We start from the raw sequence: 21,444 nt of genomic DNA, 5'->3' as shown, positions 1-21,444 counted from the left end.
AACCCATTAAGGACTGGTCACTGGCAGGATTCTGCACAACCCTTGCCCACCTAAAAGAAGGCAAAGGCATTGCAGGTTCTTCTATGCTGCCAGAAACTCTCTCCTTTTAAGCATATGCACAAGAGAAGGAAGACAAGCATCTTGCAGCTCTGGATTTGAATTCAATTATTCTGTGTTCTCATTCCCAGCTCCACTAACTCCCTTAATGTCTCTCCAAGTGCCTGTTCCTCCATCTGTAAATGGCATTATTACTCACTGTATTTCTCTGCTGTGTACCAGTTCCCCTGATTCTGCAGTCACAGTGTGGAAAAAGTGTGTGGGAAAGCTGTACAGTCCTTGAGCCTCCAAGGTGCTTGTGTACCCTCCTATAAGTGGTCCAGGCTTTCCTTGATCACTTGTCACCCTTCTGCCAGGCACTAATCACCCAAAATGGGGACAATTCCACTGAAGGAAAGTCCCTTTAAGTGTGAAAGTTCCCAGTCTGCCTGGTGCATTCTACCTCTGTCCTGTGGAGATGCTTCTTTTGAGTTTCTTGACCTGACTCATGACGTGCACACTTGTGGAATTTCCTCCTTCCTGTGCCTAGGTGGGAGCTGGTTTGGGGTAGTTATCTTCTGTGCTGGATGCTGATGCTGCTCATCTCAAGAGCAGGAATGGGAGTGGGGCACCTGAAGTCTTGTCTTCTCTGTCAAGCATGACTTTGGGTTACTACCCACTGTGATTATTATTTGACTTTCTGACGTGATGTCAAAGTATTTGAGGAAAACACTGCATCTCCATGGTGATCCATTGCTGGGATCCCATATTTGGTCAAGCTTATGAGTGCTGCTAAAATGACACACAGGTATTGGTAATAACTGAATCTCCATGGTGATCCATTGCTGGGATCCCATATTTGGTCAAGCTTATGAGTGCTGCTAAAATGACACACAGGTGTTGGTAATAACTGAATCTGACATAAGGCAGGCAGCCTCATACCCCCTGTAACATCCTCAGCTCTGGAATTGCCATCTCCATCCCTTTGGTTTCTCATGATCCAGGAAGATAAAATAATTCCCACAAATGTCACTTACTGAACCACTGGGTGGCGGAAGTTCTTCCTGCTTTCCACTTGATCATAAATAGTTGAGAGGCGAATGTAGAAGAGCAGATATATGAGAAGAGGCCCGGTGTATTCTGTTAGAAAAAACTGGAAATGAAAAATAAAATAGCTGTGGCAGAGTAGAAAATTATATCAGGAAAGTTGTGAGAGAAAGAATACCCCTATCCACAACCCCTATTCATCCTTCAAATTACTTTTGGCTTCATTTTCAGGATTTAAATGACACATAAGAGATTCTTCTGCAGTCTCTTTAGCAAAGGAGTAAAATCCATCTAGGAAATGAGAGATAGGTTTCTATGCAGAACATTAACCCAGTCAGGAATGCTTCATGGAAGGTGGTCAAAATCACAGTTATCTCCTCTTTATATTTTTGGCTGTGCCATCAAGTGCCTATTTGGAATCTAAATAACACTGAGAAACAAGGCCAAGAAACTGAAGGCAGCTTGCTTTCTGCCAGTGCTTTTTGCAATTAAGTGGTACACCAGTTAAAAGCCAACCAGGCATGACAGAAACAAACACAGCTTTGAATCCTGGTAGCTTGCAGAGTCATCTGGAAGGGAGGCTATCATTGCTTGAAATTTGGTGGAGGATGGAAGAGCAGGACCAGCCTGCATGGTGCTTTGAGCTCTTTCTTGGTTACTGTGTGGTTCTCCTCCCTGCACAGGCACCAGCAAAAATAGCCTGTGGTGGGCAGACTGGACAAATTGCCCTACTGTCACAGAAACAAAGAAGAAACCATTTCATCTGACCACTGACACCCCTGCTAGGCACAAGAGCTGAGAGAAGGCAGAGTCATGGAGATGACATGAGCCACCCTTAGTTTTAAGGTCTCACTTTGGTTGGGTACAGTCTGCGTTGCTTTTTGTTGGGGAGCATTCTTAAGCCACACACAAATGGAAGAAGTAAAATTACATTCGAGTGATGAGAGATCTAGATTTGATCACCTGTCACTGACCACTGCACTGAATCCCAGAATAAAATGGAAGTGGTGTAGTCCTACACATTTACAAGGACGGGCAAATCTTATCTCAAGTGCTTATCATTGCTTCAGGGAGAAAGATTTATAACTGTTGGGTTATTTGGCTTTATGGTGTCTATTGGCACTGCTGTAGAATTGTAATGAATAAACACCTGTGGCTTAAGGAAGCAACACTGACTTCAGACCACCTTTTACAGAACTAGTATTTGGCTCCCCATCAGGCTGTTCTTCTAATCACTCTTTGGAAGAACATTGAAAGATAAAGGTTTTCCTACAGGAATATCTGGCAATTAGGTTCCCTTTTCCTCTGTTACAGGGGGAAACATTTTGAAATTTTATCCATTCATAGCAGGACAGTCTCCAAAAGTAACAACAGACTTAAGTGTTCTCTACCAGGGTAACATCAAATTCCCTTTTGTTCCAAGTGACACTGTGACTCCTGTGCTCCGTTTAGACTCTGCATGATCCCAAGAGCAGGTGTGTGTTTGTGTGTGTGCAAAAATATTTAATCCAGGAGTGCAAGAGCACTCATAGTGGGATACCTCACAGCCAAGGGCTTATTAGAATTTTGTCCTGATAGCAGTTGTATGGGTCTGTTCCAAAATGTGAGCCCACTGTGTCTGGCACTCTGCAAACACTGTAAGGGATGGCCTTTTCTATTTAAACCTAACAGACTAAATCTAGACTGTGGTGGTGTAGGGGACAGAGGTGCAGGTAATGTGGTCTGAGCAGGTCAGGAGAAGAGCCTGGAATGAGCTGCTTTGTTCAGTGGAGCTTTTTCTCTCTGCCATGAGCTGCACCACAAAGTACATCCGTGACTGCCAGCTTTCAACATCTGTTTGGCACAAGCACATTGCAAAGCTTCCAGGAGGAGTTTGGCAGGACTTAGCACCAAGTTGTGTTTACTTGTCACTGCACCAAGTGCTCCCCCCTTACCCCCTGACTGATTTCAGATGCTGAAAGGAGAAGGAGAGTTTCAAGATTTAGTAAAAAAATCTCTTTTTAAAAGCCAAAGCTCCAGACACAAGATAACAGAATCTTTGTGATGGGGTTTGATGTAGGAAGGGGAGATGCATGAGTGCAACTCAGAGAAGCAGCTGAGACGGCTCTTGAGCTGGGGTTTGTGATGGGGAGCAGCATCAGGGTGGGGACAGGGTTCAGCCTTGTCTGTGTGTCTGTCACATCACCCTTGTGGAGGCAGTGGTGCAGGGTCAGCCAGGAGATTTGCAATCACTCTGGGCAGGCAGGACTGTGTTTGCCTTGGTCATAACTGAGTCACACTGGCACATAGTTAAGATCAGTAACATTCTGTTTTAGATGATGAGGCTCAATTTCCTGCAGTAGTTTTTGCTGTCCTTTACTTTAGTTTAGGTAAGTTTCAGACTCTTTGCTTCTGTTGCATCTCCCATGCTGTGATCACTGCTCTCATTCTCTGGCCTACTGATTTTAAATTTGTCATAAATGAAAAACAAGTTTCAGAAAGGCAGGCAGAGAAACTGCTAAAAATTCCCATTAATTCAAGCAGGTGAACAAGAAAGTAGTCTTAAATTAACACAGCATTACAATTATTGGTTCTACCCACTGGCAATCAAGGGCAAGCACCATTCTTTTACTATTGATTCTCAATGATTATATGCAATTAAGCCTAACTAGAATCTTCATACTCATCCTATAGCTGACTAATTGCTGGGCTTGGGAGTTACTTGTTGTGTCAAGGATCAGTTCAACCCATCATTTTTATAGGTGCTCAAAATTAGTAATCTCTGCTGACACAATCTGCAAAAAAAATAATCACATTTTAAACAAAGGCCTGAAAGTAATAACATTGTAGCTTGCTGTTTCTGAAAAAGTATATAATTTTTTTTTTTTACAAAGTTATCATTCAAAGCACAGAGTACATTTACCTTGTAGAAATGTAAAAAGAAAAACAAAACCACCAAACACCAATATTTAGAGGAAAATTATTTTTTCTTTACCATCTTGTGGTCCTGCCTAGATTATTTTGATGCATTGAGTGCAACCAAATGTGGTGATCCATAATGAACACAAATATATTTTCCTGGAGGAACAGTATGTCTCTATAACAATGAGCATATCTCAATAGGATTTAACTGTTGAGCTCATCATTAACTCCCCGAGGAGAGAAAACAGGAGATTGTTTTTTCTTTCCGCTTCTTTACACTCTTCTTCATATCTTGCACAGTGTCCAGTTATCTTACCTTCCTTCTCTCCAGTGTCTGACATTATATACTCTGTAGACCTCTTATTCTCAGTAACATAGAGAAAGTGCTCTTAAATGAAAGTATTCTGGAATCAAAACTCTCCCCAGCAGGGTCAGCATACAGGGTGCTAAAATCAAGCTTCTTTAACCATCTCAGTTATCAGTCCTCAGAGATCTGATAACTAACACCTAAACTGGAAATATCCACTACCTAAACATCAAAACTGAGATCCAAAACCAGCCAAAAGAGAGCTAAGTAGGAGTTTCCATGATCCGAGAGATGATGGAACAAAAGGTAAAACAATACAGGAGAGCTAATCTGCAAATCAGCAAAGCATCTTGCATAAACCAGATTTTACTGGCTTCTTTTATCTCTTATTCAGCTCATTGTGCCAGGAACACCTTGCTGAAGAGAGAAACAGCCAGGAATTCAAATCCCAGGCCTTGTGAGGTATATTTAGGGAAGTATGAATGCTGCAGAGGTGAAAGGAGTTCTTTAAGGATATTGGAAAGATTTTCTGGCTGTTTGGGCTGACATAATGCCTGACACTGTCCCAACAGGTCTGCCAAAGAGAGTGGAAGGGACTTTGATGTGAGTTAAAGTCCCATGTGTACTGGCTGGGAAAAGGCAGGACAGGACAAAAGGAAGTTGTAAACACAGGCAGTGGAGTGGAGGCAATCTGAAAAAAGTCCAACCAATTCGTTATAAATGAACTGCCCACATATTAGTATCTTCACATGAGGGTATAGCTAATTCCTCTCTGTAATGTTTATGGCCTGCCCTTTCTGTAACATCACACAACACTCCCTATCTTGTTGCCTTTTGGCATAGGCTCACATTATCTCATTTATGACAAGCAGCAGAGCTGAGGAAAGGCCATAGAGCCTCTTCCCCGCTGATCCCTTTCCTGCAGCTCTTTCCATGCCATGTAGGGCCAGCTTCCCAGGCACCAATGCTGCTTGTGATGCTTTCTCCTCCACTGCCCACGGGATGTCAGGGTGGAAGCATGGGGCATGGGATGAGGGTAATGCCTGCAGCCAGGACAATGGCTTTGGGTCACTGTCTGTAGCCCTCAGCCCAACAAGAGAGACAAAACAGCTCAGCCATGTCCTGGGTGACTCTGATGGAAAAGCAGCTGCAGTATATAAATTATCTAATGGACAGTGTTAGCTTCTCTGATAAATGTGAGACAAAGGCATAGCTGCAGGTCTGGGCCAAGGTCAGGCTGGCACAGCACATACTGCACAAAGAGGAGGATCTCCTGCTGTCAGACAGACAGACAGACCATTGCTGTGTGTGAGTGTACAGAGCACAGCTGGGATTTCAGAGAAACCCAAGAGAAACAGGCAGTTAAATCCTCCCAAGTCCCCAGATCACTTTAAACTCAGCATATAACTGCCTTAGACTCCTTTTACAATCCCAGCCCTAAGTACTCTTGAGCTAATGATCATTAAGAAACATTATTAATTTCTAGTTTAATTTCTACTTCATACACTTTGTTACCTCATTAAAGGCCATATAGTTACCTGGGGATGATAATGGCATAATTTTAGCACCTTCCCTAAATCTTCACCTTTGTAAAATTTTGTATTTTCATGTTTGCAAAAATCCACAGCAGCAGCAATTTTGCATCAGGTAATACAGTTCTTAAGGGCTGCTTGAATATTCAATTACCTTTTGTTCCAGGTCTCATGGAACTGACTAATCCATTCTACAAAACCTAAATTGTGCATGGAGGGGCACCTGAAACTTCCATTTTCTGGGCAGATTTTGTAGGGACTCAGTGTCTGTGAGTATTTCAGGCTGCTGCTCAGTATTTACCACAAATACCAGAGATAGGGATGGATTTGTTTTAGGATTTTGTAGGCAAATTGCAGCTGACTCTGGCCAGTTTCAGGAGCTGGGGGTGAACAGTGATGGATGCTGTTGGTCCCTGAGTCAGGCCTGTGAAATAAGGGAAGTGAAATCCCAATTTCCTCCTCTCTTCTGCTGAGACTGACCTGTCTGAAACCATGGCATCAGACCACTTCTTACTATGGTCAACATTCTTCCACGAGACTACAAGCCCTTTCATGTTTCTTACTCAAAATGGAAAATTGTTGCAAATTAACAGATGTTATTCTCATGCATACACATATATGTATGTTGTATGTGTTTGTACTGATACATATTCAGTGAAGAATTCAAATTCTGTTTGTAACCAAACTCCAATGTGAGTTCAGATTTGCTGCCACATCTTTCCAGGTCTTTGACAGCATTTTGAAATCTGCCTTATAATGTGCATAATTTTAAAATGTGTATTTGTCATCTGCTATGTGATATGTAAACAAAGTAATGCTTTTTAAACACCTGGTTATTGTAAATAACCTTATCTTTGCTTTTCATCCAGAAGCCTCAAAGCACTTTGCAAAGTGGAAAATGCTGTTACTTTCTTGCCAATGTTTTGGAAGCTGAAATACAGAGAAATTCAGGGACTTGTCCATGGCAGTGGCTTGGGTGAAGGGACACCTGGTCCTCTCAAACACTGGTTCAGTCTCTGCTTCTCTGTGCTGAACACTGGTTCACCCTGTGGTTCACTCTTCTCTGTGCTCTCCTCACACTCTGGATGGGGTCAGGCAAAATTCTCCATAAAAAATAATTGCGCCAGGCTTATGCATTCTAGAGGGACTAGAACTGCTCAATTTGCATAGATTGACAAAATGTCAACCTCCCTAGTTCCGCTGAATACAAATAGGAAAATGTCTGCATTTACCAGCTCTGTACATCAGGCAGCTCTTTGTTCCTTAAGTAGCAGGAAGGGTTTAAGCATAAAATTATGTATAACTGAAAGAAACATTTTGTTCTGCTTATGTTTACTGAATTCCCCCTACCTTCTTTTTGCACTCAAAGGGGTAAAAACTCAAGGGCATCCCTATAAATACTTAGGCATAGGTCTTTCAGTCTTTACTTTGCTTAACAGTAACTAGAACCCTCAGAATTAATTTTTCTAGCAGCTCCCTAATTCCCTTTGGCAACTGAAAAATTGACACTCTGGCATGGTTCATCGTGGCATTTGTTGCTGAGACCAGAGAGAAATTTATTGCAACACTGTTTGCATCATTAGAAGCAGCATCAGAGGAATCCAAATCAGCCAGCTGGGCAGCTTCAGAGATCTCCTCTTCCCTTATCAGTTCACTTCATGCTGCCACTGGGCAGTAACAAAGAGCCAGAAGTGTGTGTGGCCCAAGGAAAGGCACAGACAATATAAAACCATGGCAAGAAATCAGGCAAAGGCAAGCTGTTCTCTCCTGATAACCCTGGAGGCTGAAAAATATTAGACTTAATTAAATGAAAAATAAGAGCAATCTTGTGTGTGTAGTTTGCCTTTGTGAGAGGTCACAATGTTTTAAAAAGTCCTCAGCTTTTGACTGGGATCAGCTCAAGACTTGGCCAAGTGTACCAAGGTAGAGCAACACGGAATGTGTGTTCTAGCAGAGACCTCTGCCAAGTACAAATTGTTAGCTGTAAAACAGAGGTGCTTTGCATTACAAATAATTGTAGGTAGAAAATGTGCTGTCAAGGAAATAGTGACTTCTTTTTTTTTTCCTGGAGATCATCTTCTATACCAAATTATCTATTGATCCAAGAGACTTAGCTATAAAAAACAGTTTGACAATTTTTCTGTCTTTGGCACTTTTTTGTAGCTGTTCTTAGGCCACTCACAGATTCACATAGAATCAAATTTTATGCTTATTTGGCACTTCTGCAAAGTTTTTCAGGCATCCACAATTCCCTGAGTGTGATATTCAATTTTTAGGGTCCCAGTCCCATGACTCATTCTGTCTGAATTGGCCACAAAATATGGAAACCCTGATATGTATCTGCTGAGAACCATATTCATTGACATTTTCCTATACATCAAACAGATCCTCAGCTCTGTCTCTTACCTGGACCTCAAATTCCTTCCTAAGCTATGATAATATGAGTTTTCTTACTCTTATCACCTTCATACTGTCTCACTAGTTTGCTGAGATTCCCAGTCCTCACCCTTCTTCAAACTCCTCAGATCCTCTCTTTTTCCTTCTCTTGTAATTGTCTGTACTTTTACATCCCATTGAGAGGTTATAAACCTTTACTGAAATCTCTTCTTCTGTTCCCAAATTAGAGAAAGTATCTCAAGTTGTTCCCCATGGGGAGTCCAAGTCTAACCTCTGTATAGAGAAGGTGGAGAAAATGAGTCTGCAGCAGTTTGGCTGGTTTTTATTCCAAACCCATCAATATGCAAATTGCTTCCTGTCACAATCACCCCACTGACTTCCTGGGACTGTTCCACATTTACAGGACCAATGGATTGAGCTGTGCCAGACAGAGCAAGCTGCTGCTCTCCTGCTCACCAACAGCACCAAAAACTTTGATGCAAGAGGAGAGAACCACACTGACCAAAACACTGCTTTCCCCTTGAGAGAACAGCAGCACCTCCTCCCCTGCCCACAGACCTTCACACACAGATCCCTTCCTGGCCTCTTGCTCATTTCCCACAGTGTCTAACTTGGTGATAAATTTGCTTGCCAGCCAGGAGAGAGCAGATGAATTAGTGAAAAATTAGTGGATTTCCAGACTTCAAAGATGCTCCTGGGTTTAAATAGTATTAGCTTCTACATTTCTAAATTGAGCAAAATCTTTTTTCATTGGAAAATTTGAAGTGGAGCAGTTCTGCTGCCAGCTTTACTGTTTTAAGACCCACAGGAGTCAAAGTACTTAAGCAATCCCTAATTTTAAATCACATTAAGAAAAAATATTTACTGAAGTACTGTGTTTCAGGATTATTCTTCTGAAATTCACAGGCTTGGTTGTAAAGTATTTTTTTTCAGTTCTATGCTGTTTTCTCAGTTCTATTTGGATCCTTTTGGTAGCTGGCCCAGGTAGTAACAGGACAACAGATGCTGATAAATCAGAAATTGCAATCTTTGCTCAAATAAGGAAAGCTTTAGCAGCAGTGTAAATTTGAGCCAGAAGAATGGATTTTTTTTTCTGTTTTTTTCCTCTTTTCACTACAGCAGCAGTGTGTATTCTTAGCAGTTAAACACCAGCAATGTTTCAAAAAGTCACCATGCCACATTGCAGTTATGTAAAAAGAGGTGTCTGTCAAACATGCTTAGACCCAAAACCGCATAGAGATTAAAAATAAAAGCTATCACTCCAGTGGTAGGAATTTCAAACATTCCTGGGGGTAAAATCCTATACAGGGCCATACAGAACAAATCTATAAACTCAGCTCCCATTAGTATCTCTGCAGCATCAGTCAGCAAACCTCAACTATGCCCTCCAGGCAGGGTAAAGAAATTGGTAAGCCTTGTGCAGAAGTAAATTATGTGTTTCAGGTAATATTTGTTTTATATAAAAGAAGGGAGAGTAGAGCAAGAGTTCTAACAAATTTCATGGTACTAAGAAGCAGGTTTTGTTTTGTCCCTGAATTATATTCTGAAAACCAGCCTTGAGGACCTCCTTTCTTGTAAAAGAGCCAGCTGAGGTTGAATATCTACTTTTATCCCAGAAAATGACCTCATTTCTCAAAAGAGACTGGCAAGTAATTGTTCCAGGGGAGGAGAATCACAAATCCCTCACCCCAATTTGTCCTCCTCTCTCCATGAGAGCAATCCAGCCTCTGGAACTTGTTGAAAACTGGTCAGCCAATCTCAGAGCTGTGGGGAAGTGTGAGCCCAGGGGAAGTCTGGCCTTCCACAGCACAGAACACCAGAAATATTTTGGTCATTGTGCTACAGTGTTTTAGGAAAGCTGAGGAGGAGGAGGAGACATCCTTCCCGCAAGGTACCAGCCTCTGGCACAGGGACTAAGCAGGCAACAGGAGACAACAAAGCCTTGAGCTGCCAAGGTGGAGTGTGACAAGTATTGTAAATTTGAGACTGTCCATGCTCCAAAAGGGAAGTCTTGATTTTGCCAGACTTATTGATACACAAACTTTTGTTTGGGAACAGACAGCAGCATCACCTTTTATTTTACAGCATGTTTGCAAAGGGTGCTGCTCCCAGGAGGTGGAGATCAATTCTGTTCTCCCCTTTTAAAAACCAGAAGTCATTGTCTTGGTGCAAATTCCCAGCACTGTGTTCTTGGCCCTCAGGTGTGATCTCCAGTGAGGTGACAGAGCCCCAGAAAACCCAACTCTGTGCTGAGGGCTCCCCTAGACTGACCTATGCCCAATGCATGGACCTCTGGAGAACCAACATGTCTCCATGCCCTTCTGGATCTGTTTTTGGAGTCCAGACCTGAATGTGGCCCTTTGAACCTTAGCTATCATTTTGCTGACAAGAATATTTTTATTCTGTGCTTTGTTTATTTAAATGTCAAATCTTTAAATCAGAAGCCTCCCTCACTGTGTGCATAAATCTGGTAGAGCATCAAGGGGGATGGGAGCACAGGAGATCTAAAGACAGTAAAAATGGCAGTAAAACTACACATCCTGTGTACAAATGCATTTCTAATTGCTCTTGTTAGAATACAGTCTTCTGTGAACCTTTTTTCTATTGCTATAGACTAGCTATAATATAAAAGTCTCTTGACTGTTTAAATGACGTGGCTAGGAAGATTTTTCCCACTGAGAATGGAGACAATTTAGACTATGGAGCAGAATGGGATAAGATGAATATTCAAAAACTCACAGAGTCAACTTTTTGCATGCAGATTAACTCATAAAAAAATGCCACTGCCTGCAGTACCTACTCCTGGTCATAACTGCAGTATTTATAATGGGATATTAAGCTTTAGTTATGTTACTGTCTTAGGCTACATAAACCACCAGGAAAAGAGAGAATAAATAAGGTTCTTGCAGATTACTTAATTGTAGCAAACAGGAAGCTGCAGTAATCACAATTTTGCTTTGCAAGGGAATTCCATGGTTGAGAGGTGGTGGAATGGATTTGTGAAGGAAACGGGAGTAGCATTAATTAGTGTGGTCCCAGCAGGCCATTAATCAGGATGGGGTAAAGCCTCAGTAAACTCACAGACCTCTACTCAAACAGGTAGGTCACACAGTGGGAAAAACTCCAGCTCCACTGAAGTAAACTGCTGGTCACCCCCTGGGGATCTGGATCCTCTTGGAACTGGGAAGGATGAACACAGGTCATGTTCCTCTTCACAGGGACTAAAAGCTGCCAGAATTTGTGCTGCTCAGGAGAGGGAGAAGTGCAACAGGGATGGATATGTGACCTTATACAGCCGATCCAGAGGCTGGCTTTTCCCAGGTCAAGGGTTACTGTTGTTGCACCAACCTTCACCTTGAGTGTATGTTTCAACAGACAAGGAACTGTAAAAGCAGCATGTCCATTCCAAGTGTCTTGTAGGAATGCTTCCTAGCCTGTAGAGACCTGTGGGAGAGAGAAACTGGGACTATCACCTGCAAGCTGCTCAAACACCTGACACTCAAAAGCTCCATCCTTGTAGGCACAGCCAAGGGAAGGACAGTGGCTTGTAGTCCCCTCATGTGAGCAGGGTGGAATCTGTGGGCTGCCTGAGGTAAGAATCTAATAATTTGACCACAGCAATTATGCCAGTTAGCAAAGAATTCACTTCATTAAAGGAATTGCAAGCAGTCAGTGGTTTGCTTTCCATTGCCATAAGTAGTCTTTTCATAGCATTTCTGGCTTTCAGAAAGTGTAGTTCTATCTTACCTGTGTTTCTCACTGCAGAAATTGGGAATCTCATTGCCTGGTGTACAGATGTGGGCTGTGTGTTACTTCAGCTCTGCATGCAAACTGCAGCAAAAGCTTGGTCAGAGTGATTGTGACACTCCTCTCATCTCCTCCACATGTGCCTGCTGCAGGACATTGGAAAGGTCTCTTCTTCTCCCATCCCTTCACTGTTCTTTCAAACCCTTCTACTGTCTTGTGTCTTTGGGCTGTGAGAGAACTTAATCTTTCACTTCTCACTTTCCCAAAGGAGCTGTAGGGTTAGAGTTCCCTATATCCCATTGGAGTGGAATGTACTGCCTTTCTCTCAACACCCTGACTTTCCCACAGCTGCTTATAGGAAAATAACTAAAGTCAAACCAGGTCTACATACAGCATAAGACAGGTACTATTGTCATGACAAATGCTTTTGTTTTACAAGGAGATTCCAAAGTTTTTACTCTTGAGCCTGGCTGGACAATTTCTGCCTGGAATCCTTGACCTCTGTCAGAACTGTTCTTTGCTTGAACAAAGAGTAAGGTATTTCCATCCAATTATTTTCCTGCATTAGTAACAGGATTACTAGAGATCCATATATTCTTTATAATATCCTTCCACTTTCAAAGCTGAGGAGTCTTTCAGAAAATTAATGTATTTGGCTACAGTTCTGCACAGGCATATGAGCCCAAGATAAGCTAAAACTGTTTTTTAAAATTGGGCTTTTTTCCTCAGGCAATATTTTTATGTTCCCCTTCTAATCTTTAATTGGAAGTCAGAGTTAGCATATTGATAACTTGGCTCACTCTCCATTTAATTCTGTTTTGAGTGCTGATAATCTAATTACACCATTTTACATAAGGAAGCGCAGGCTGAGGAAGTTGAAGCAATCTGATGCCAAAACATATGGCCCATTAAGATGTATCATGCTGACTGTTACAAGGACATACTTACTGTGGTCCAACCAACCTGCTGACCCAGGTCTGTGAAATACAGTGTAATGATGGAGGAGACAGCAAGGCTTTGGATGCTGATGGAATCCTTCAAAAAGGGCCCGTCTGCAGTGACAGAAATGGAAGAGGAGATGGTGTGAGCAGCAGGACCCTCTTGAGGGCTCAGCACAGTGCTGAGGTTGCCCTGCTAGTTCTCCAGATGCAGGCCCAGCTTGGATTCTGATTTACTTTTGTGGCTTGGTACTTCTTCTCCAGGTTAGCAGCTCAGAGCTCTTCCATGAGGGTTGTTCCCTTCCCATGTTAACAGAAGCGTTTGGCCGCGGTGACACAGGACAGCAGTGTGTGACAGCTGTACCCTGCTGTCCCTGTCAAGGTGGCCCATCAGAGGCAGGCCATGCAATCACAGACAGCTCCACAGGGCACTCTTGTTCTGGCTTGCAGAACTAATGGCAAAGTCTGTGTTGCACAGCCTCTCCCTCACTGCCATATTGTGCTGAAGCATTTGCATTCTCAGGCTGTTTTACAGCAGCAGTGTCTGATGATCAATGCAACCTCTTGGGCAAAGGCTCACGAGCCAAGATTTCTTTTCTGGCTGTCTGACCCAGGCAGACCAGGTGTATCTGAGCATTACATTACTGTTTGCAGTATTCTGAGGCATCTGCTTTCAGTCCTAATGGATCTAGAGTATACAGAAGGACACATGAAATAACAATATTTGGTTTGCTTTTTTTTTTTTTTTAATATAGGCCTTGAGCTGGCTATTGGAAAATTCCAACAGCCACTGGCACTGGAAGTTGCCATGGCTGCAACACCTCTTTGCTCTTTGTGAATGGTTTCCTTTTCAATATACATTTGTTGATTGTTTACATCAGTGGGGGTGCTAGATTCCATCAGGTGCTGATGGAATTTAGCACCCACCAGCCTCATTTTCTATGGCTTTGCATTTCTACACATCCACAGACCAAACACCAAACAGTCTCTGGCAGCTTTATCTTCCACTGCCATGTCCACCAAGAACTTGTGGACTGACACAGAGGCAGCCAGCTGCAACTTCTGGTGAGGAAGTGAGCAAATATTAAAACAGGTAATGCAGTGAGGGAAGGAAGGGGTTGAATGGGCTTAAAACTGCTTGTCTTCATTGTGTGATCATAGACTGTATTCTGGAACATCTCACTCAGTGGTTATGAAAACCACTAGGTTCCTTTACTAATGAGAAAACTAGTGAGGTAATAATTGATGTCAGTTGATGAAAATGTACCGACTGCTCACCCAATAACACATATAGAGAGAGCAATGCTGTGAGGAGGAGAATCTGCCAGAGGATTAGTAATACATTAGGTGGATTAGTAATTAGTAATACATTAGGTGGACTGGTAATTAGTAATACATTAGGTGGCTGCACTCAGCCATATGAATACTCACTGTGTTCCAGTTGCAGGCCAACACGGGATGGGTACCACTGGGGACCTGTTCCAATCACAAAGCATGGCTGTTAATTTTGTGATAGAAAAGCTAATTTTTTTTAGGTTTGGGGTGGGGTTTTTTTCAGCTGATATCTACAGAAGTGAGATGGAATAAAAAGCATCTTTCTTTTGGTCTAATCCATACAAGAGAGCTGGGAGGAGCACACAACACACACTTTAGAGGATGAATCCCTTCTCCCATTTCAGTGTTGGAAGGGCCAATCTCAATGCTGAATGCTCCATCAGCACAGCTTGTGTGTGCAACACTGGGAAATATAGAGAGGATACTGTTTATTACTGTATTTGCCAAAACTCAGTACTAAATGTATCAGCCTTGCCCCTCCTTCTAGAAAATATGCCTGTGCTAGAGTCTGCTCCAGGACTTTGTGTTTCCCATTTAGGAATGTAAAACCTAACTAGGCATGTGTAGCTTGTATTAGCTCTCAACCAGAAATTAATCAGGGAAATAGAGGCACAAAAAGTAGAAGCACATGGATAGCTAATTCTGGGTGACTTATGACTCCCTTGATACCCCCAACTTGAGGATGTTTCCTAGAAGTAGATTTTTAAATGCTGTAGTTTAAAGGTCATTCCAAAATGCACAATAGCATTGTGCATTTGTTATTGGATTCCCTTTGGTGATTTGGAGCAGAGACCTGGTCAAACAGGTATGGATCTCCAGCTGCCTTTGCTTTCCTTGGTATTGGAGTGAGCAGGGAATTGCCACCAACCCACTGCAGAGGGGATCATGGATGTTCAGGTTGTAAATTGGCCAGCTCTTTAGTTGTGCAGAAGGCTGTGCTTCTGCAGCTGTGCTGCTGAATACAAACACTCCTCCTTTGCATCACAAGGGCAAGTAACTGCCTAACCCATGCACAATCTTTGGTTTCCTGTTGAAGGTTTTTAGCCAGCACATTTCTGGGCTCAGCTGAAGCAATGTGGTGAGAACTTCCATAGTCCATGGTGTTGACTGACATTTGGGGGAAGTAGAGATTGTCAGAGAAAAGTGAGGAACCTGCTGCAGTATCACCACCTCAGTCATTTCTACCACACATTTGTCTTTATTTCCTTTGACACACCTGAGGACAGTTGATAGCCTGAAGGAGATTTGCTTTGTCTTTTCAATTCAAAGCCTATGTGAAATTGCTCAGGTTTTTCAGATGTATCTTACAACTCTTAGTGATCCCGTGTGTAAGGTATAAATATTCCCCTACCTCTAAATGGACAAAAATTGTTTGCAGTGACTGTGATCAAACATGGAAACATTTGCCCCAAGAAGCTGTGGGATCTCCTGGACATATTCAGGCCTTGTCTGGGGATGACCTTGAACAGTCTTATAGGGCTTTAAAATTGGCCCTGTTCTGAGCAGGAACCTGGATCTGGAGATGAGCTCTGAAGGTTGTTTCTCCCTAACTTATTTCAGGGTGGTGAGGAGAGCTTGTTCTCTCCACCAGCTGCCAGCTGGAGGGGAAGGAGCTGTACAGGGTGTGCACTGTGCAGTGACACTCAGCACACTCATTTCAAAAGCACTTGGTCTGACTTTTGTAGGCAAGAACAGGCATTAGATGAACCCATGAACCAGGGCTAATAGCAGGAGGTGAGACATCCATCAAGTAAGTTGCAAACATTTTTTTCAAGGTACCACAACAATCCATGGCTATTAAAGATAACAAAGGGAAGATAGAGAAGGAGCAGCTGTCTGACTTGTCAGGGAAGATATGATTTGCTCCAGGACAGCAGATATCAATAGTTATTTGGGAGTCTGAAATGCAATGCATTTGTGTTAAATTGGAATCTTCCCCCCAGCTTCCCCCCTTCATATTACAGTATGTTTCAATAAAAGTCAATTTACCTGATCCTGTGGCAATGCTCTTTTAGGTATGGCTCATAATCTTCACAAGGGCAAACAGAGGTTGTGCATTTAAGCACGTCATCCCACATTTCCAGTCCTTTAGCCTCACTACACCATTATACTCAAACATACTCAAAGATTTAGACAGATGGAAGTGTGCCTTTGCTGCTGCTCCTCTGCAGTGACCTTGTTCTTACATCAGCCTGTCTCTGGTTTCCTGGCCATGCCTGGAAAGCTGTGTGTATTCTTCTGGAAGGATCTGGAATTAGCTGTTCCTTCACTGCTCTTACTCTTGGTAGGGGGCCACTAGCTAATGTCAAGTGGAAATGCTAAACGGAGTGGGGGAAAAAGCCCAGACACGTTTCTGTGTTGGTTTGAGTGAGATCACCAAGGCTCCCCACTTTCAGCAGATTCTAGCAAGGCTGTTCCCAGGTGTTAGCTGTCCAGGGTCCTGCAGAAACCAGCATTGCTTTCTGGGGAGAAGTGTGACCCCACAAGGAGTGTGCCCTCCTGCCTTGATAAGGCTCCTTTCAGATAGGAAATCTCACACATTCCTGGGTGTCCTGCTCACCACTTGGTAACAGTCAGACAAAGAGACCTGGCCCCACCTGTCACCCCTTATCTGCCTTCCTCCTGTGACTATTTTCCACATGGATCCTGCAAAAATCCCACTAGAACAGCTCTGGATTTCTGTTTGGCAATGTGGGAAGCTATTTCGATCCAGCCTGCCTACGGCAGACACACATTCCTCTCATTCCTGTAGCAGGGAAACTCTTTTCTTTACATAGTGAAAAGAAGCCAAACTGAGGGACTAATTACCACTTGTGTTAATTCTTGCTACTGCCTGTCAGAATGAGGGCTTGATGGCTCTCTTGTCTACCCAGAGGCAGGGCTGTGTGGCAGAGCAGCTTCACCTGGCACCAGCAGGAGTTCAGGAGTGCCTGTGGAGAGTCCTGCTCCCACACAGGGTGAGCACACACATCACTAAGGGCAGCAGAGGTACAGCTGCAGCTGTGGGCAGCATTTGAAGGCCCCTCTGCACTCCCACACCTGGTAGAGCTCCCCTTGCTCCCAGTCTAAAGCTGAAGGGTTTCTCTTTTGCAGGGTTGTTTGGGGGGGGGGGGGGGGGGGGTTAGCACTATATAGTTCCCATTTTTTTCTTATTAACGTTTTCCATTGCTGCCTCCTGCAGAGATTAATGGCAATCCAAGGCCATGGGTGACAGAAGTTTCTCTTGTGACTCCTGTTGCATCTAAGATCAGGCATACATTAATATTTACTTTCTGACAGTGTGACGGTGCATCAGAGCTCAGCCACAGCAGGTCACAGTCTCTGTATAATCCTTGTGGTTAGCAGAGCTGTTCAGCTCCCTCATGCAGGGTTTATGGGTTTGGATGTGTATTTCACACTTGGAAGAAAGTTGTAAAAATAACATTTCAGCTCACTTATATCCCAGAGTGGCTCTGACTTGGAAAAGCAGCTACAGACTGTCCAGAGAGTAAGAGTGGCCATAGTGGTTCAAACCACAGGTCTGTTTAGCCAATATTACATCCTCTAATGTTTAGTCAATATTGTGGTTCCTCCACATCTATTGCATTTCTAGCATTTATGTAAAACAGCTCTGGTTCCTCTCTTTGCAGCATCATTGGACAGCTGTTGAAATGTCTTCCTAGTTTTCCATCTCTCTTTGAGTACTTCTACTCTGCTGGCTTATCCTTCTCTGGAAGGCTGTTTGCCTCAGACCCCAATATGGTCACCCCACAAATGCAGGCATGCTGGCGCCTGAAAGCTTTGCCCATTCTTCATATGAAAAGTCATTCACAAATTCCTTGCATTTAAGTGACATCAATTTCATTCTTCCTCACTGTGCAACTTGATTTAGCTGAGGATGTTCCTGACCATGCCAAGGGGGCTGGACTAGATGATCTCTGATTGTCCATTTTAACCCACACTGTTCTACAGCTCTGTGAGTTATTAAAGACATAAACATAACACACATCCTGTGTGTTACAATTCTGTTATAATTCAGGCAAAGTCATATCTATGTGTACAGGCTTCCATTAGTCTGCAACTGCAAGCAATTATGACAGATCTTAAGTCTTTGACCACATTCAATCTTCTCTATAAGGAATTTGTTCCAACTTTGCATTTAAAAAATCCATACATTTATTTTTTTTAAAAAACCGCTTAAAATATTTTAATTCTATGATGTTTAAGGCATCGTTATTTTCCCAAACAGGATGGTATTTGCTTGGAAAGCAACTCAATGTTTACCTTTAATAACTTCTTTTAAAAAATGGATCTGAGGAAAAATATTTAATTTTGTGGGGGTTATTTGTTGTACCTGTCCATATTTAAAAGAGAAATTAAAATACAAGCAAACTGACAGGGCACATAAAAACAGACAGCCATCTTTAATTTTCCCATAGCCAGCTATGGAATTAGCTATTAATACTGGCTATAAAAAGGAGATGTAGTGCTGTCAAACAACCATACAAATACCAGCTAAAATGACAGCCTCAGTTCCATGCCCAGCTGCAAATACCACTGCACAAAAATGCACAGAAAACCAAATTCCACTGGTCCTGCTGCCCACATGGTGGGTTTTTTTCACTGCCTGTATACTAGAATCTCAGTAAATGAGTCAGCTAACCAGACAATCCTAGGAAGCAAGAACAGTAAGAAAAGCCCCTATGCAGCTTTAACACTGTCCAAAGGTACTCTGGACATGACTCAAGCTGACCTTAATGTGTGCTCCACCACTTAAAAATGTCACAAAATGTTTTGAAAATTTAGCAGCTCAGAAATCAAAGTACTTGGTACTTTTCAATAGTTGTGAAACTGAAGGAATTGACCTAATTTTTAATAAGTTTCTTAAAGAATCTTCTACAAAAAAAATTAGTGCGCTGTCTGCTCTGCAGTAAATTGCACAATCAAATGCCCATTTGTCACAAAGTATTTATGAAGTTTTGTGAGCCTGTATGAGAACAAAGGTAACATAAATAAAAACTCCCTTGCTGGGGAATTCAGTGTGTTCCTTAGAATGCAGACCTACAAAAGTTATTCTATTCTGCTGGGGAGAGAGGAGTCTGAGAAATGCAAAACACAACTGACAGACACAATTTGGAGATAATTAGCAGATTGACTTTCCATCATCAGCTAATTTTATTACCAGTTAAATTGTTTGCTTCTCATTGTATTTCACCACCCATGCATCTCTAATAACAAATAGCCTTAATAATTACAAACAATACCTGCTGTGATATGAATAGGGTGATATGAACAACAAAATTACTATAATCAATCATCAGCAGCATGTTGCTTAAATTTGCAGAAACAGTGGAAATTCCAAGGAAGCACGGCAGCACCAGCCTCCCCTTATCTGATGACAAAAATGTTGCAGATGAGCTGAGAAGAGTAACAGCACCTGCTCCTGTGAACTGAGCATGGCTGGAATGCATTCCACCACCTTGACCAGGTGGTAGTTTTGGTACCCACGTAGCAATAAGAAGCGTTTGCTAGGGAAGATTCACATTTTAGTATGTGTGGGTGTGCTGGCTTTGTGCATCATTTCTAGAGACAGGCAGATTATCTTAAAACTTGCTGAGGTCTTTTCTTGACAATAAACACTGATCAAATACAGCTGTCCCTTGTCTGTGGTCAGACAGTGGCCATGCTGTTGTCTCCCTTGGTTGCAGCTGCCCTGTCTGAGTGTTCCCAGGATCACTTTGAGAAAACAAGGATAGAGACATCACCATGCCAGCAACCACAGCCTTTGCAGGGCTGAAGTTTGCCTACTTCTGCTTCACTGAGCTGCCAGCAGGAAAAGCAGGATGCTGAAATGACTGGAAGCTATTGCTTTCTGCTTTTATTTGGAAAAAAGGGCCGTGTGATTTATTGTGCTAACATTGCATTCTAGTGATTCCTGGGCATGATGGCAGAGACCAAAGCACACCAAGGAAACCCCAGTAAAACTAAGCTGGGCCACAAGATCGAGAGAGAAAGTATCTGAAGTGATTACTTACTGTGCTTGCCTGCCCTGTAATAAATGGCAGCTGCTGAGAGCTGCAATCTGCACCACCAGCCCTCTTGAAGGATTGCAGCTCTCAGCAGCACCCTGGGGCAAGCACAGCATCTCTTCACATGGCCCCTCTCAGAAGGCCCTCCGTGGCTGCAGGCCGGAGATGCTGTGACACACCAAGTGCCAGCCCAGTCACCTGGCTCTATGTTCCAGGGCTAGTGCAGAGCCCAGCTCTGGCCAGGCCCCCCAGGTACCCCTCAGCCGACACCAGACTGAGCACAGCAGGGCTCACAAGGGCCAGGCTGCCAATTGTGTGCTGCTCCCACCTCTTGCTGAGTCTTCAGGGCACAGGCTGACCTTGGGAGGGCACTTTCTGCATCCAGGATCATTCAGCTAGGCTGTGTTTTCCTGGTAGAAGGACCTTTGAGAGGGTGTATCAGCATATTTAAAGAGCAGGAGCAGATCTTGAGCTAGATCCATGTTTTTATGGGAAGTTAGTGGAAAGAGTAGATCCAGTGTTCAGTAAAATCTCAGCAGAGTATTGAAATGGATGTTGTTTTTAATGGCTCCACAGCTGTTGATAAATCCCTTTTCTTTGTCAGCTTTTTTCTCTGAATATTCTCTCTTATTTGTTTCACTTGTAAGCTTTCCAGGGAAGATCTTTGGCCATGTGTTTTACAAAGGCACCTTGAACTCTAGTTGCTATGGGGACACAAAAAAGCACTTTCTTAATGGCATGTGGAATTTGAAAAATTAGCTATTTGATCATAAGCATCCATTTCTTTCCTCTGGTTTTTGCAGTGCTTGAATTCATCAAGCTACAAGCACAGTGCTGGCTGGGGGAGAGCAGGCAGTGATCTGGCTGAGCTGGTGTCTCCAGACTCACTGGCCAAGTGCTAAGGACAGGCTCTGGCCCAGGGCAGGACAGCATGCCCTTCCCACAGACTACTGAGCAAGTGAAGCCCAGCCTGACTGAATATCTGGCTAAATGCTTCTGCTTTACCTGTTCATTTCATTGTTCCCATTGGCCTTCAGTGTTTAAAATCTGTGACCACCTATTTTTCCTTCATAAAGCCATGTACCAGTCACCCTGGCTGCTCCACTGAAGCCTCACAGAGACTGGTCCAGAAGGTTTCTCAAAGCATACCTAATGACTCTATAGCCCAATGCACATAACTCCTGCACCCATTCCCC

At 43.0% G+C, this 21,444-nt stretch overlaps 1 protein-coding gene across 1 annotated transcript in view; it reads right to left on the bottom strand.

The window, feature by feature from the left end:
• TECRL (trans-2,3-enoyl-CoA reductase like) overlaps positions 1-21,444 on the bottom strand; it is a 57,229-nt gene that overhangs the window by 10,385 nt on the left and 25,400 nt on the right. The window contains exons 3-5 of the mRNA XM_054295798.1: positions 14,337-14,381; positions 12,916-13,019; positions 1,074-1,189 (exon numbers count right to left, since the gene is read on the bottom strand). Of these exons, the coding sequence (XP_054151773.1) occupies positions 1,074-1,189; positions 12,916-13,019; positions 14,337-14,381 (265 nt within the window). The remainder of the gene's footprint in view (positions 1-1,073; positions 1,190-12,915; positions 13,020-14,336; positions 14,382-21,444) is intronic.

The sequence above is a fragment of the Melozone crissalis genome, unplaced genomic scaffold (genome assembly GCF_028551555.1).
Source record: "Melozone crissalis strain CALT ecotype California unplaced genomic scaffold, PUWL_Pcris_2 ptg000006l_1, whole genome shotgun sequence".
NCBI classification, from domain to species: Eukaryota; Metazoa; Chordata; class Aves; order Passeriformes; family Passerellidae; genus Melozone; species Melozone crissalis.
This window is presented reverse-complemented; position numbering and strand designations above follow the sequence as displayed.